The 18,534-nt window shown below is 33.4% G+C and overlaps 1 protein-coding gene across 2 annotated transcripts in view; it reads left to right on the top strand.

Moving 5' to 3' along the window:
• LOC131675316 (dynein heavy chain, cytoplasmic) overlaps nt 1–18,534 on the top strand; it is a 995,688-nt gene that overhangs the window by 46,486 nt on the left and 930,668 nt on the right. For both annotated transcript variants that reach the window (XM_058954251.1, XM_058954250.1), the window contains exon 3: nt 17,143–17,660. In XM_058954251.1, the coding sequence (XP_058810234.1) occupies nt 17,143–17,660 (518 nt within the window). The remainder of the gene's footprint in view (nt 1–17,142; nt 17,661–18,534) is intronic.

Here is an 18,534-nt window from a genome sequence, read left to right as displayed (position 1 = left end):
GTTATATTTGCAGTTCGGTTAAATGTTTATTCGATTAAACTCATATGAAACAGGGTTAATTAGATTTATAGGCTTGCGTTGTGGGTGAAGACTTGGAGTAAGTAGGGTTAGGTGAATTTAACTGCTTATGGTTTGGTAAAATTTACTTGATTGTAAATGAGTAGGATTGGGTAAAACTTTTCTTGATCGACGTCAAAGTGCGCAGAGTTTGATGGAATTAAAGGAACGGTGTTTGGTGGATTTGATTTGGCTAAAGGTTTACTCGATTGATTTGGAGTGAGCAGGGTTTGGTGGATTTGAAAACTTGTGATTTGGTTCAAGGTATGCTCGATTGAGTGAGTGAGCCAGGTTTGCTAGATTAAAAGCTTGTGATTCTGCTGATGTTCAAGTTGACTCAACTTAAAGAGAACTAAGCCGATTGTGCTTTATGCTTTGGTAGCACTACTGTCTCTGTTCCATGGTTTTTCCACCAGATTTTAGTAAACAAACAAATAATGTAGATTTTTACAGTATTACATCGTACAAATATTACGTACTTGATGTTTTCTGAGGAACTCTTGTATTCCGCGAGAAACCGTTTTGTGTTTTTAGCTTCGTCGTAGATCTACTGCGTGCATGATACTCTAAAATATGTTGATCGGAGTAGATAAGCAATGTATGTATCGAGCTACTTCGTGAGAGGTTTAGGTGGCTTGAAACATACATAGGGGTTTGCGCATGCGCGCGCGCGTTGCGTACGCGTCGTGGATGGTCAGAGAGTGGATGATGTCTTCCGATGACCCCCCCCCCCCCCCCACGGAGTCCGTCCCTGACATAGTTGCGACTCCACAGAGCCCCCCCATTAGTAAATAATAAAATAATAACTTTTATTGTATCGACTGCCAAGGTAGACTTTTTCTATAGAGGTTGTTAAGGTAGGACGTTGTAGAAGTTGGTAGGGCGCTTGGTAAACTATATGCTGGGTAGCTGTAGGCTCTTGGAGAGAGGGTAGCGTCTCTAGCTTGCTAGGAACGTTCCTAACAGTGTGGATGCTCCTGTCTTTTTCTCTCTCTCGTTCAACAGGCTATAGCTATGTATAGTAGAGAGAGTATGCGTTCTAGCAGCGTGCGCTGTCCGTATACCGTGGATGGATGCTGCACTCTCTCTCTTTCCATTTGGAGATAAGAGACAGGTGGAAAATATATGTATATCATCGCTTAGTTATTTTAATACTTTTTTTTACTTAGAGATAAGGTTTTTAAGTTAGCCTCTTGTTGAGTTGTGTTAACAATCCACCACATGTTGAGCGTCTAAAGCGAAATGGATGTTCCTCTTCCTTTAAAGATTTTTTTGCAATTTGACTAGAGTTTCTCTTGGAGAGTGGGAAATATCTTGATTTTTCAGAAAATTTTTTCCAGAGTCAATCGTTTACCAGTTTTCAATGAGAGTAACCGCGTACTTCCAGCCTTCTTTACAGCTTCTTTAGCGTTATTTATAGTCGAACGAATGACGAAGAGTGATCGATTACTAGGTACAATACTCCTCGAGGCATCATTAATAATTTTTTTCAATGTAATTGACAGATTTTTACTGTATACATGTATCTTTCGTCGTCGTTGTTGTTGATAGTTTTGTCAACCCTTGCCTCGTTTCTTATCTCGTTTTCCAATTTTAACACCCACACCAAGTTTACTTTTAACTTTTATTATGTTGGTAAACATAATATACAACAAACGCAGCAACTTTCTCACTAAAATTATTATCTTTCGCTCGCGCTCTATCCCAAGCCTGTTTTGCTAGTATTTTGTCGGCTTCGTTTCTCGCGTTAATGTTCTCTCGATTTTGAGATGAAGCACTATTTTGATCTTTTCAAGTAGTGTTTAGAGGATTATATCCAGGATCACGGAACAAGTCGTTTTTTTTTAATTTAGTTCCCGGTCAGCAATACTGATAGCCAGGCAAATGAGTTTCGAATGGTAAGTTATTGATGATCGCATTCATTAATGTAACGGTCCTATTTATGAGCTGTTTATTAAATGACTGCAACTAGTCTAACGTATTTATCTGTTTAGTCAAAACAATACATTAAGCGGCGCTACCTCACTGTTTATGCGACTGTATACAAATAAGAGTCGAATCAAAATAAACAGCGTGACGTCACAAAATAATAGACATAGATATAATGATTCATGATATTAAGAAAAATATGTTAATTATAGATAATTTAAATATAACAAAATATCGATTATATAGATTTTAACATGTAGATCAATAATATCTCATTCAATTATAAATTAATAATGAATATCAATATGCAAAGTTGATTTATTTATTAACATATGAAATATTAGAAAAATATAAATAATTTATATGCCAAATGAATAAGCATAGAACATGAGTAAGAATTGGTTTCATTAATAACAGCTGAATGACAACTGTTATTAATAAATAAACAATTAATAATTTATTTAAACAATAAGCTACATACAGAACGAAAATATTAAGTTAATACTTGATAATGATAACTTTATGATTTAGAAATCTTAGATAATTAATCTAATAATCGCATATTAAGATTAGAAAAAACCGTTACAAATATGAAAAATTAGTCATAATTCAAATGTTATTAATTAATTTAAATAATTAATTTTGGAAAATACTTCCAAAATTAATCAACTATAAAGTTATATGAAATTTTAATAATTTTCTATTGTAAATAATGTAATATCACGTTAATTAACTTTATTAGTTAATAACTTTTGACGACACTATTGGCGATAATTGTATATTGTATAAAATCAACAAACAACTAATTCTGTAAAGTTTACATGTGTTAAAAACTTAATATTAATAGTTATTTACTTGTAAATTAAGAAAAATCATTTCTCAAAATTCGCGAATGTCTCTCGAATTTTCGATGAAATCTCTCCTGCAATAATAAGCGGGAAAATCTGTGTATAAATAGGCCCACCTTTGCACAGGCTAGCGTTCATTCACTTCTAGCCTTGCAAGGTGAGCGCATGAGTCCGAATAAACTTGGATTAATACCTAAGTTCTTTCTCTCATTGTGTTTAACTAAGCAAGACTATCCTTTCCTTATAATTTGAGCTCGACTTATAGAACATCTCGCACTATAAGAAACTAGGGCATTGTCTGACTTTCCTCGATATATTGCACTTACTTATGTATACTTGATTTATCTATTTATTATATTTGATTGATTTATCTATTTTCTTGACTATTAGAGTAAAATCATTGGAAACAAATTCTTACTCATTAGCTAGATTACGAGAGTTCGAATTATTTTATTTATAAGTGATACGAACATCACATTTGGCGACCGTGACAGGACTCTTGTTACGTTAGTTAGTGTTAAGTATTTGTTATTTATTTTGTATTAATTTGTAATTTTTCTTTTATTATGCCGAAAAGAAATAGACATATGAAAGCTATATTGTGTAAAAATGCGTCACTCGAAAAAGAATTAAATGAACTACGTACTTTATATATGGAACTTGCGGAATCATTTGTTAATTTAGGTAACAATTACAAAAAGAATATGAGATTATTTGATACAAGTTTAAGAAATATGAGCTCTGATTTGAATCATTTGGCTGACACCGTAGAACATATATTAGTATCTAGGCCCGCTCCTGGCGCATAATTTGTGTTATTATTTGTATAATAAATTTGATAACTGCTATATATAATTTGAATTTGTTCATTTATTTGTCAAATCCTATGTATTGTTGAAATTGATTGATTAATATCATCTATATACAGGGTGGCCCATTTTAAGTGATCCACTCAGATATCTAGATTGGAGTGAGTTTTATCGAAAAAAGTTTCAGACAAAAGTTACTCAACTTTGAGGGGGCCATGTTTCTATGACCTTGGATTTGACCTTGGAGGTCATGTTCAAGGTCATTTCAAGGTCAACTTTGTTTTTTTAAATAGGAACCCCCATTTTTGACCCCGGATTCGGAAAGAGCGGGAAATTTTACGTCCAAAACGGTATTTTTAAATTTTTTTTCATGGCCTTGAGAAGGTCGATTTAAGGTCAAATGCTTGAAAAACTGCATAAAAGCGTTTTTTTAATTTTTAAGATATCGAAAAATGACCTCTACAAAATTTGTTCAGAACAGAGTGGGCCACCCAATGCACCAAAAACCTTTGACCTTTAACCTCATTTTGAAGGTCATTTCAAGGTCGAAGTGTTTTTTGTAATGGAAACCCCTCTTTTTGACCCCGGATTCGCACATAGCGCGAAACTCAACACAATACCTTATCCAAACGTCGGATTTCGCGCTATGTGCGTATCCGGGGTTAAAAAGAGGGATTTCCATTACAAAAAACACTTCGACCTTGAAATGACCTTCAAAATGAGGTTAAAGGTCAAAGGTTTTTGGTGCATTGGGTGGCCCACTCTGTTCTGAACAAATTTTGTAGAGGTCATTTTTCGATATCTTAAAAATTAAAAAAACGCTTTTATGCAGTTTTTCAAGCATTTGACCTTAAATCGACCTTCTCAAGGCCATGAAAAAAAATTTAAAAATACCGTTTTGGACGTAAAATTTCCCGCTCTTTCTGAATCCGGGGTCAAAAATGGGGGTTCCTATTTAAAAAGACAAAGTTGACCTTGAAATGACCTTGAACATGACCTCCAAGGTCAAATCCAAGGTCATAGAAACATGGCCCCCTCAAAGTTGAGTAACTTTTGTCTGAAACTTTTTTCGATAAAACTCACTCCAATCTAGATATCTGAGTGGATCACTTAAAATGGGCCACCCTGTATATTATTTATTATTGGTGTTGAATTAATTGTATACTTTGGATCTTTTTTGTTGATATTACAATGTCAAACGAGAAACGTCCAATGTATAACTCTATTGAGTGTGCTCCCGAAACAATTCTAAACGAACTTAGTGAATCACTAATTGGTGAGGAATTGACCGTGCAGCAAAAAAGAACGCACGAATGGGAAAGAGCTGTAGTAGATGAATTAAAGACATTTCATACTGATCAGTTTAAATTACAAAATGATTTTAAAACAATTTGTGAAACTATTAACAATTTAAGTAATAAAGCTGATAGATTAACGAATAAAATAGTTGAACAAGATCAAATAATTAAGAGTTTAGAATCAAATTTAGAAAAGTCAAATGAAATTATTTCTATTTTAAAAGATAGATGTGAAGATAATTTTAATGATATTATTCGAGCGAAAAATAATGTTACTATGGAAATGAATGAAACATTTTCAGTACTTCGTGAGAATATTGATAAAATTAAGAATAATGAACAAAATAGATCAATTGTTAATGAAACTATTATTGAAACCATTAAGCAACCTGCTTTAACGTGTCCAGTTTTTGATGATAGTTATAAATATCGACCAGTAAAGTATTTAAATGATCTCAAACGTTATTTGCAAGCAAGTAATTACAATACTGTTCAATTGTTATGTTTGTTATCTCAATCTATGACAGGAGTAAATTCTTCTTGGTATGACTTAGTACAGCGTGAAATTAGAAATTTTGAAGATTTTGAAATGTTATTTAAAAAGAAATTTTGGAACGCTGAAATACGTAGAAATATTACTCGCGAAATAGAATTTGGAAAATATTTTGGTGGAAAATTATCACGTTATAATTATGCTATACGTAAAATTAATTTAGCTTTTGATATAAATGAAAATCTAGATGAAGAAGAATTAATAGATAAATTATCTCGACATTTTGATAGAGATGTACGTTTATTAGTTCAAGCTAGACATATAAAAAAGATATCAGAATTTATTAAAGTTTTATCTTCTTTGGATAATGATGATTATATTAGTTCACGTCATGCTCAAAAAGATAGCGGCGGAGAACAACAGATTAATAGCATAACAATTGAAAATAGTAAGTCGAATAATAAGAATAATAAAGCAAATAAAAATAAGAATATTGCAAAACCGATTTTACAAGATGTACCTAGTACTTCCTCGGGAAACGAGTAAATGTTGCTTCTCGGAAATCGGATAAATGCAAAAGCTTGCAACGAGTTGCAACAATAAAATCAAGCAACGATTTATTATCAAAAGAATTATTAACTATTTTTGAAGATCCTAGACGTGAAATTAATGGTGAATTATCAAATAATGATAATAGCAATGGGGGCAGAATTTGTCCTGAAATATTTCTTTTATTAGAAAACATTCAAGTAAAAGCTCTACTTGATTCGGGTAGTGAAGTTTCTGCTATTTCAGAAGAATTTTACAATCAAAACTTAAGTAATTTTAAAGATAAACCTACTCTTCCGATTAGTGGACACGTTATTAAGGTAGCTACAGGCCAAAAATCGATGAGATTGAAAAAGCAAATTTATTTGAATGTAAAATGGGGTAGTCAATACATTGATATTATCTTCATAATTATTCCTAGATTAATAAAAGATTGTATTATCGGTTATGATACTATGAAAAATATAAAGCTCAAACTTGACACATATAAAGTGCAAATTTATTTTGAAATTAATAATACTTTGGAAAACATGAAATATAACGATGCATTTATAGATGAAAGTACATATCAAAGCTTAACTATTCAGTATGATACTGTCTCGGATTTTGGGGATGACATACCATCACTCATTGATCTAACTCGTAATGAAATAGATGCAGGCATCACAAATGATGATTCTGGAAATCTAACTCGAGGGGAAATTGATGAGAAAGTTGATGAAAGCTCTAACCTTACCGATGCTCAAAAAAATGAGATAGCTTCGCTTGTGTACGAGTTTAAAGATGTATTTCGTAAAAAATTAGGTTTATTGAAAGTATATACTCATAAATTGATTTTAAAAGATAAAGAGCCATATTTTTCAAAACAGTATCCTATACCGTTGAATTATCGAGAAAATGTTCGAATTGCAATCAAAGAAATGCTAAGAGATGGCGTTATTCGTCGATCAATTAGTAATTATATTAATCCAATTGTTATAAACATTAAAAAAGACGGATCAGTGCGATTTTGTTTAGATACTCGAAAATTAAATAAAAAATTAGTTAAAGATTATGAAGCCCCACTACATATGGATGATATTTTTCAACATTGTTTCGGAGTAAAGTTTATTTCTAGTTTTGATTTGACTAGTAGTTTTTGGCAGATTCCTTTCGATGAAGAAAGTAAAAAATATACAGCATTTATTATCGAGGGCAATACCTACGAATTTAATGTAGTTCCTTTCGGTACATGTACTAGCACAGCAGCTTTAGTGAGAGCTTTAAATTTGTCAATTGGCGATTTAAAACAATTCATTATACCATTTGTGGATGATATACTATGTATTTCTAAAACCTTCAATGAACATATTTATCATTTACGAACGTTATTTACATGTTGTCGTAGAGATAATTATACATTGAAATTTTCAAAGTCTAAATTAGTTCAAGAAGAAATTGAATTTTTAGGACATATTATAACTCCACAAGGTATAAAAGCTCAAAAAAGCAAATTAGAAATAATTCAAAATTATAAAGCTCCAAAAAATTTGAAAAGCTTGCAAAATTTTCTTGGATTTGTTAATTTCTATACAAAATTTGCAAAAAATTATGCTGAAATATGTAGACCTTTAATGAATTTATTGCAACAAAGTAAAGGCTATCAATGGTTACCTGAGCATGAATCAGCTTTTAATAACGTGACAAAAATATTTATTGATACAATCACTTTAAAATTTCCTGATCCTAATAAACCTTACATATTAACTACTGATGCCAGTTATCATACTATAGCCGCTGCTTTATCACAATTAAACAATGAAGGTGATGAAGAAGTTATAACATTTATATCTAGAACTCTAAAAGGAGCAGAATTAAATTATTTTACTACTGAAAAAGAATTATTAGCTGTAGCTTGGTCCCGTTTAAAATTAGAAACGTATCTAAGAGGTGCGAAAGAAATAATTATTCGTACTGACCACGAAGCGTTGAAATTTTTAATGACTTGTAAATTTACAAATGCGAGATTAGTGAGGTGGTGCTTGTTTCTTCAAGACTACAACATTACGTATGAGTATCTACCAGGAAATAAGAATAAAGCCGCCGATTTTCTATCTAGACATATCACAGACTGCAGTAATAATTATACAGATGAAATTGAAATTGCTATATTGATGAAAGAACCTTCACGAAATTTAATGAAATACTTCAAGAATATGGAGTCATTACAACAAAATGATGGTTTCATACAAAATTTAAGAAATAAAGAAAATTTCAATCATAGATATATAGTCCATAACAATTTAGTATATAAAAAAGATAAAATTAACAATAAATTATTACTACCAGAAATAATTGTTCAAGAATTGGTCCAAGAAATACATGAAGTATATGGTCATATTGGATCTAGAAAAATTACAAAAATGCTACAAGAAAATTTTTATATCTACAAGCTTCGCAAAAAAGTAGCTAAAACTATAAATCGCTGCGATCTTTGTCAACGTACAAAATATTATACAAAGAAGATATCATCCATAATGCAGCCTATATTAGTTGAAAAACCAAATGATCTATTGTCTATAGATTTTTATGGACCATTGCCAACTTCACGAGGAGGGGTTAAATACATTTTAACTACAATAGATTGCTTTAGTAAATTTGTAGTTATGTATCCTATTAAAAGATCAACTACATATACTACTATTAAGAAAATATTTGAACATTATACAGTGCCGCTCACGCACTTTTACCCCCCCACGGGCAAAATCAGTCTAACTTCAAAGTTTTATATCTCTGGTAGAAATTGACGTACAGAGACGCGCGTGAGTGCGTTTGAAAAGTCTTTCGGAGAGCTTTCAAATGATATGATTCACGGTTGCCATCGATTGTTTTTTTAAATTTTGCAACAATTATGCAAAATTGAAAATTCTGAAATTTTTTTATTATTTTTGACAATTAGCCAATTTTGGAAAAAAAATCGTACGAAAATTTGAAGTACACCATTTTTTAGCTATTACCAAGCCCTATCTGAATCACTCATCAAAAATTTATTTTCGTCAAATATGACGCGCGCACGGGCATTTTTTCCTGGAAGTGACAGTTTTTTTCAACATTTTTTATCTCCGTCAAATTGTAACAATCGAAAAAAATTTATAGGAGAAAAAATGTTTGTTGTTTCACGTAGAATACTGCAATAATTTTTTTTTTGGTTTTTCGAAAAATTTTTTTTTTCGGTTTAAATTATTTTTCAAGATCGAAAAAAAAAAAAGTTTTTTTTTTATGTAATTTACGATACTTGTTATGTAGTATTAATGAATGGGTGGAAAAAAATTTTTTTTTGTTGTTTCTCATCTTTTTAGCGTACCGACTGTGAGAAAAAAAAATTGAAAAAAACCGAAAAAAAAAAAATTTTTCGAAAAACCAAAAAAAAAATTATTGCAGTATTCTACGTGAAAAAACAAACAATTTTCTCCTATAAATTTTTTTCGATTGTTACAATTTGATGGAGATAAAAAATGTTGAAAAAAACTGTCACTTCCAGGAAAAAATGCCCGTGCGCGCGTCATATTTGACGAAAATAAATTTTTGATGAGTGATTCAGATAGGGCTTGGTAATAGCTAAAAAATGGTGTACTTCAAATTTTCGTACTATTTTTTTTCCAAAATTGGCTAATTGTCAAAAATAATAAAAAAGTTTCAGAATTTTCAATTTTGCATAATTGTTGCAAAATTTAAAAAAACAATCGATGGCAACCGTGAGTGATATCATTTGAAAGCTCTCCGAAAGACCTTTCAAACGCACCCACGCGCGTCTCTGTACGTTAATTTCTACCAGAGATATAAAACTTTGAAGTTAGACTGATTTTGCCCGTGGGGGGGGGGGGTAAAAGTGCGTAAGCGGCACTGTATACCAAATTATGGTAAACCATCAGCAATCATATGTGACCATGGAACACAGTTCACAGCTAAAGCATGGAAAGAAAAGCTTTTAGCTAATAACATAAAATTAGTATTTTCTAGTATTCGACATCCACAAAGCAATATCGTGGAAAGAATACATAGAAAACTGGGAAGATTTTTAAGAGCATATGCAAACGACAATCATAAAGGTTGGGCTCCACTAATTCCCAAAATACAACAAATAATGAATTGTGTATATCATGAAACAATTGAAACAACTCCTATAGAAGTTCACCTACATATAAAACCAGATAGATTTTGGCATCGGTGGATACCTGACACCAAAACAAAGGTACCTACAAATTATAATCAAGTAGAAGATATAAAAAAAATGCACAATAAACTTATAAAACGTGCAAATAATTTCAATAAAAATATACATCATTACCAATATAAAGTTAACGATTATGTATTATTACGGAGTCAAAATATAAGTAATAAAGAAGAAGAAATTATTAAAAAATTCTTAAACTTATACGAAGGCCCGTATATAATTAAATCCATAATCGGTCTAGATACATACTTATTGAAATATAAAAATGGTAAAGATAGAGGTGTATTTCATACTTCTCTACTAAAACCGTACCAAATTTAGCCACTAGGGGATATATTCTCTCTCCAATCAAATTGGCATATTGATCTGATATATGTAAACACTGGAGAGAGTAGACTATTGATCTGGAAAGATGTCTGGAAAGAGTGAAAGCACTCAGACCAATAGGTCTGATCTAAAGCACTATATTCCAGCACCATTAGCCAGACCTTTTGTGCCATCTCAAAATATGGTGCCTTGGTCTATGTGCAAAAGCACACAGACACCATCCAAGCCTGCTTGGGTGGAAAAGGCGAAAAATAAAGATCAATCTAGGAACAAGTCTACAATTACGTTCCTGCCTTCGAACGTACCACGTCCTTCTGCTCCAGTACCTTCTGCAGTTTTACTAACAACTTCAAGAAAGCAAAAGCGCAGGATCCAGAAAAAAATCAAGAAGCTGGCTGCAAGAATCACTAAGACGAAGGAAAAAATTAAGGAAATAAAAGAGTCAATGTCATCAACACAACCAGAGCGACCTCAAACACCTGGAAATTTTTTATAAATGTAATAATAAAGAAATAAAGAAAAAAGATATGAAAAACAAACTAAAATATCAATAAAAAGCTCATAAGGAACTCATTCATGAGACTTCTTATCAGAAATCATTCAGTCTCAAGAGGGGGCTATGTAACGGTCCTATTTATGAGCTGTTTATTAAATGACTGCAACTAGTCTAACGTATTTATCTGTTTAGTCAAAACAATACATTAAGCGGCGCTACCTCATTGTTTACGCGACTGTATACAAATAAGAGTCGAATCAAAATAAACAGCGTGACGTTACAAAATAATAGACATAGATATAATGATTCATGATATTAAGAAAAATATGTTAATTATAGATAATTTAAATATAACAAAATATCGATTATATAGATTTTAATATGTAGATCAATAATATCTCATTCAATTATAAATTAATAATGAATATCAATATGCAAAGTTGATTTATTTATTAACATATGAAATATTAGAAAAATATAAATAATTTATATGCCAAATGAATAAGCATAGAACATGAGTAAGAATTGGTTTCATTAATAACAGCTGAATGACAACTGTTATTAATAAATAAACAATAAATAATTTATTTAAACAATAAGCTACATACAGAACGAAAATATTAAGTTAATACTTGATAATGATAACTTTATGATTTAGAAATCTTAGATAATTAATCTAATAATCGCATATTAAGATTAGAAAAAACCGTTACAAATATGAAAAATTAGTCATAATTCAAATGTTATTAATTAATTTAAATAATTAATTTTGGAAAATACTTCCGAAGTTAAGCAACTATAAAGTTATATGAAATTTTAATAATTTTCTATTGTAAATAATGTAATATCACGTTAATTAACTTTATTAGTTAATAACTTTTGACGTCACTATTGGCGATAATTGTATATTGTATAAAATCAACAAACAACTAATTCTGTAAAGTTTACATGTGTTAAAAACTTAATATTAATAGTTATTTACTTGTAAATTAAGAAAAATCATTTCTCAAAATTCGCGAATGTCTCTCGAATTTTCGATGAAATCTCTCCTGCAATAATAAGCGGGAAAATCTATGTATAAATAGGCCCACCTTTGCACAGGCTAGCGTTCATTCACTTCTAGCCTTGCAAGGTGAGCGCATGAGTCCGAATAAACTTGGATTAATACCTAAGTTCTTTCTCTCATTGTGTTTAACTAAGCAAGACTATCCTTTCCTTATAATTTGAGCTCGACTTATAGAACATCTCGCCCTATAAGAAACTTGAGCCGAATTATATCCTATCAAAGAAAGACTTTAGCTCTTCTTATGGGACAATTCGCACCATAAGAAACTAGGGCATTGTCTGACTTTCCTCGATATATTGCACTTACTTATGTATACTTGATTTATCTATTTATTATATTTGATTGATTTATCTATTTTCTTGACTATTAGAGTAAAATCATTGGAAACAAATTCTTACTCATTAGCTAGATTACGAGAGTTCGAATTATTTTATTTATAAGTGATACGAACATCACATTAAGCCACGATCAGTCTTTCTTTCATAACGAATGACCATACCTCTTTAGAAGATACAGTTTTAATGAAAATAAAAATATATAAGCAGTTTTTTTTATAGTCAATAAATTCATTCGTTGTTCGATGGGTGACGTGTAAACAATATGGACTTCAAAGAGCAACCGCTTAAGTTGCAATTCATAAATTTTGATAGTATGGTGGAGACGGAAAAAACGAGAAAAAAGACATAGCAAACTACTAACTGATAGTATACGAGCAGTTTTCTGTGGTCCTAGTAACTGTGAAAAAACTAACTATTTGCTAATACTAATCACACATCCTAATAGACTTAGATTCGAAAACGTTTATTTTTATTTAAAGTCCCTCATTCAACCAAAGTATAAATTTTTAAAAGATTTATTGGAGCCGATTGATGGTATACAGTATCATGCATTCACCAAGCATGAGACAGTTGTTTTACCAGATAACGATCATCCAAATTCCATCATGATTTTCGACTATATATCCACTGAAAAGCAGAACAACATGAGAGCATCTTCTGTATGGGATGATATAAAAAAGTAGATAGTTTTTATCTCTGTCAATCATACGCTCGCATACCGAAGCATCTCATTCGAGATAATGTGAATTTACTAGTTTTGTTTCGACAAAATAACGTGAATATTAAACATACTCGTATTTACAATGATCACGTTAACTCGAATATGTCTTTTAAGAAGTTTGGATGGATAATCCGTTTCAAGATCTTTCTTGCTGTGTCAATCATGTAGAGTGGACAATAGGATGAAGGATCGTCTGGTGGCTTTTTCCCTTTTAGAGAGAATCAATCTCTGCCGCTTCCATTCGCAAGCAGAAATTCCTTCTCAGAGACACCTGTTATAAATTTCTAGAAATATCTGTGGTGCTGCGCTATGGCTTCTCAAGTACCACGTTGGAGACTCAATCCAGCCCTATAGCTTTCTGGTTTCCTACCTTGGTGCTAGTCTTCATTAGTTCGTCTCTTTACACAAGTGGAATCTGCTGTTCTCCGTGTTGGTTAATCTGAAAATTGTGTCTAAGCCACTGTGGAAACACCGTTCCTACGACATTTTTAAGAAACACTGGGCATGTTGGTGGCGGCGTTGTCTGGCTCTTTAGTCACTTAACAGCAACTTTATAAGACCTTCCCCAGGGGTCTTCAATCTTTAATCCTGCAGTAGTTTTTTCCAACATTGCCTCTTGCTATCTTTAATCGCTTTTGAGAATTTTGCTCGTACTTTCTTGTACTGCTCCTATAGTTATGGCTAGGTTTTACTGCCTTTTCTATTTCTTGTTGCTGCTCTTCAAGCTGAAATATGAGGATATTTCTTTTTAAAAGCACTAATGTTCTCATTCTACCAGTAAACAAGTTCATGCCTATTGTTTGTTCTTTTTCGCGGTATCGCTGCATCACAAGCCTTAACGACTCACCTTCTAATTTCCTACGCTTCTTCGTTGGTGTTACGGACATCCATATTTCAGGTTTTTAGTGCTACTCTGGGTCACTCAGATTGAACAAGTTATTTATTTTTCAGTTGGTTCTATCCCATAGTATACTATTATGATGAATTTTTGTCTCGTAGGCAGGCACGTTACCATTATTGAAAATCTCTAAATCTAGAACAAACGTTGCCTCTAGTTCATCTATTCATTTATTCTATTGTTATTTTTTTGCTTCCCCATTTTGTAACCCATGCGTTGAAATCTCCAGCGATGACTGCGGAGAATGTTCTTTGACGTCTTGACGAGTCTGTCAAAAGGATTCGTAAATTGGCCTGGTTCTCTGTCAAATCTGGGGGAACATAGTAAGCATAGGAGTAGATGCTCTGACGAAACCACTTTATGTTCCGTCGACTTGATCTTGGCAAAGAATTAGAATGTCCCCACATGGCCATATCGCTGTCTCTTCTGTAGAGTAAATGGCCCATGCTTGGGTAACACCGGTTTTATAAAGGTCGATTACGATGGCCATATTGATCTTCCATTCTTATATAGTCTGTAGCAGTAGGTTGTACGTAACTCCGTCGTGGTTTAGATTGTATAGTAATGTTTTCATTTCCGCGACCTTTTTTCCCTCCTGGTTGTCTCGTTAAAGGTTGTGCACTTCGTACTTCTTTTCTAGACTTGGCGCAGAAGAGGCAGTATGCCTCTTTGTTATATTGCGCAACATTATGATCTGCGCTTCCACATTTCATGCAGAGCTCAAATCGATCTACATCGCTTCTATATTGTTTGGCCATATGCTTTGAGTGCCAGCACTTGTAATATTTAAGTAGCCGATTCATCTCCTTGATCCTACAGTTTACCAGTTCTATCCATCTTTTGTCTTTATCACCAGTCGCTTTGTGGGCAGTACTGGCTGGTAGCCTGATAGCAGCAACGTGGGTTTCTCCGAATTCTGCTTGTAAGGACTTTACTGATTCCATATTTTCGGCTCCATCTTCTTCGATTACCTTTTAAAGTGCCGCTCTCACCTCCTCCTTGGTAAACGTCTCTTCAATGTCTCTTATATCCAGCTCTACCTGGTGGGTATTGCTGGCAACGTCCTCCTTTTCATGTAGCATCTCTTCTATATTCTTTTGGAGAGGTCCTACTCTATCTCTAATTTTCCAGCTGGGTACAATTAGTAGTTGGTCGAAGGCCGTTCTGTACACTTTTTCGATGCTATTATTAACATCCTCTTCTTATTTTTACCTGGTATCTTTACCTTTAATCTTGTCTTTACCTGCCTGAGAATATTAACGTAGGACTTGTCCGGTTTCACACTTATAAGAAAGGCGTTCAACCTGGTCCGTAATTTCCATAAGTTCTTGTTAATCCTCTTCTTCTCCTTCTTCTTTTCCTTCCTTTCAACCTTCTTCTAGTATTGGTCGTTCTCGATCGGGTGACTTGTTGGGCAGGCTTGTGTTGCAGCTCAAGGGTGGTGTTCTTTATTGATTTGGTTTTCGATTTTCTCTTTTTTTTCTACGCCCAGCGGTGTGACGGTTTTTCCTCTTAGGTGTATTGTTTGAACGACGCAAGGAGAGTTTCCCTATTGGTGTTTGGAATAGTTCTTTCTTAATGCCAGTCAGACCTTGCGTCGGAAGCTTATTAGAAGCAGTCTCTTCTTGCTCCTTCAGCACCTGCTTATTTAGGCTTCTGAATGCATTTCTTACTTTCCGTGCCCGTTCCGGCATGTTATTTATTCTTTGCTTTTTGTCCTCCAGCATCTCTAGTTGGTATTCTATTGCTTCTTCGAGGGCTTGTAACTTATCTATGCAGACATGCCCTGCCTTACTTGTACTTGTACTGTTGATGCTACAGGAACCAAGTGGCCAGATCCTGTAGTACCTTTATTCTTACTTGTATCATTATGTGCTAGATAGAGCCCAAGTGATCAAGCTCCATAATATTCATGATAGTGTCATTTACAGCTTTGAATGCCACAATGACCAAGTTCTGTAGCAGTGCGGTTGTTTGATGAAGACGCTATCGTGCCCGCTTTCTCGCAACTTCTAAGCGCCGGTACAAGGGTATCCCTTCCTTCCACCGTCAACTTCCTTTCTCCTATATCCAAATTTTCTAAGTCTTGTCCTTCTCACTCTGTTTGCTCAACGCTATCGGATCGCCGAGAACTTCCATAGCGGCAGCGTTGATAGCCTTGACTATGTTTGGTTCGCGGAAGTTATTTTATTTCACTTTGAAACGGATCGACGAGTCTTCCTCATCGACCACCTAGGACGCGCCACATAGGAGTACATCTCCCCTTCTACTTAGAAAACCAGGCAGGTTCGTTGTGTGTGTGTGTGTGTGTGTGTGTGTGTGTGTGTGTGTGTGTGTGTGTATGTGTGTGTGTGTGTGTGTGTGTGTGCGTATGTGTGTGTGCGTGTGTGTGTTTGTGTGTGTGTGTGTGTGTATGTGAGTGAGTGAGTGAGTGAGTGAGTGAGTGAGTGAGTGTAACGTCAATTACTGTAGTTTTTGAATAATATAGCTGTTGTCTTCCCTATTTGTTCAAAATATACATCGAATTCTAAAAAAAATATGATAATTTTAATATTATATATCGATATCAAATTATCAATTTATACTAACAATTGCAGCATAATTTCAAAACATAACCTCTTATGTTCTCAATTACCTCATATGCAGATTATTCCACTACTGAAAAATAAATCTCATACTTTTTAGTGCAATATAAATATTTGAAAGTGTAATATAATTCAACAGTTCGCTACTTCTTAGACATCGACACAACACTGAATATAGGCAACATCATTATTTTGAATTATTTTGAGATGCGATAGACTGATATTCGAACAGAAAAATTTTAGGACACTAAATAGATTTTCAAAAGTAAAGTTAGTTCGGATATGTGAAGTCATGTATCCACGTATAGTACTATGATATTCTAAGTAAAACTAGTTAATTCTTGTCTACTATGACTTATTTTATATTACTTTACCGCAAGTGAAGCGTTATGTATTTTTTGGGTTCATGGTGCGCTGACGTATAACAATAATTAGTGCAATAGAAGAATTTTTTATATTATCATATAACGACTATATATTTATTCTGTTTACTAATACAAGTAACTTTTTCGCAGAATACGACAGTGGCGAAACTGATGATGAAAAAGAAACTGATATCTATTATCTTTCAAATGAAATCAGTTGTACAAATCCTAAAATGTCTTCAATCGTATTCACTAAAAGAGGAATAGTTATTGAATCAGACAAATCAATCCATTCCCAACTCCGTGTAGTGTATTTTTCAGACGGCTCACCATATGAAACTTTACATGCTATAAGCAAAACAATGGCTCCTTATTTTAAAAGCTACGTTAAAGAAAAAGCTAAAATTGATAGAGATGGCGATAAAATGGCTCCTACAGTGGAGAAAAAAATTGCAGAACTAGAAATGGGTCTTCTTCATTTGCAACAAAATATTGATATTCCAGAAATATCCCTACCAATCCATCCCACTGTCATACAAATCATTAAGCAATGTGCAGAAGAAGGACGAAAACCAAAAGTAGCTGACTTTGGATGTAAAGTAGAAGATTCTACGTTCCTTAATCAACTTCAAAATGGTGTAAACAGGTGGATCAAAGAAATTCAGAAGGTGAGTGTATTAAACGAATTCTTATCTGAGTGAGAAATTATTAACCAAGTTAGGCTATAAAAATCATCTTAGCAGTATTATATTCGGGGGGGGGGGGGGGGGTAAATAAGTCTTTATAAAAAGAAGGAAAAAAAAGTTTTGCGTATGTAATTTTTTTTTATTTTTCAACATAATCTCCTTGAAGGTAGATACATTTTATTGAACGGCCTTCCAGTTTCTTTAAGCCAACAGAAAAATATGATTTCTGAAAACCCGCAAAATAGGCATTTGTTTCGGCGATGACTTCTTCATTCAACGTGAATCGTTGCTCGGCAAGCCATTTTTCGAGGTTAGGAAATAAGAAAAAGTCACTGGGAGCCAAATTAGGCGAATATAATGGATGGTTAATTAATTCGAACTTTAAGTCGTTAATTTTTGCCATCGAAACTGCACACGTGTGAACTCGATCATTGTCTTGAAGAAAGAGGCATTTTTTTTTGTTCAAAGGAGGATGTTTTTCTCTGATTTTTTTCTTTCAGCTAACCTAATAACAACGAATAATATTGTCCAGTGATCGTCTGGCCCTTTTCCAAGTAGTCGATGTAAATGATTCCATACGCGTCCCAGAAAATCATGGCCATAATATTGCCAGCTGACTTTACTGTCTTTGCCTTCTTTGGGGCTGGTTCTCCTGCGGTAATACATTGTTTGGACTGTTCTTTGGTTTCAGGAGTATAGTGGTGTACCCATGTTTCGTCTACAGTTACGAGTCGACGCCAAAAGTCTTCTGGATTACGACGTATGCGTACCAAAAGAGCCTCAGAGGTGACCACGTGGGTTCGTTCGTTTTCAACAGGGAGCAAACGTGGCTCCCATCTTGCTGATATTTTTTTCA

Source organism: Phymastichus coffea, unplaced genomic scaffold (assembly GCF_024137745.1).
Source record: "Phymastichus coffea isolate CEN01 unplaced genomic scaffold, Cenicafe_Pcof_1.1 PCOF00018, whole genome shotgun sequence".
Classification (NCBI taxonomy): domain Eukaryota; kingdom Metazoa; phylum Arthropoda; class Insecta; order Hymenoptera; family Eulophidae; genus Phymastichus; species Phymastichus coffea.
Note: the sequence above shows the minus strand (reverse complement) of the source record. Positions and strands in the feature narration are given on the sequence as shown.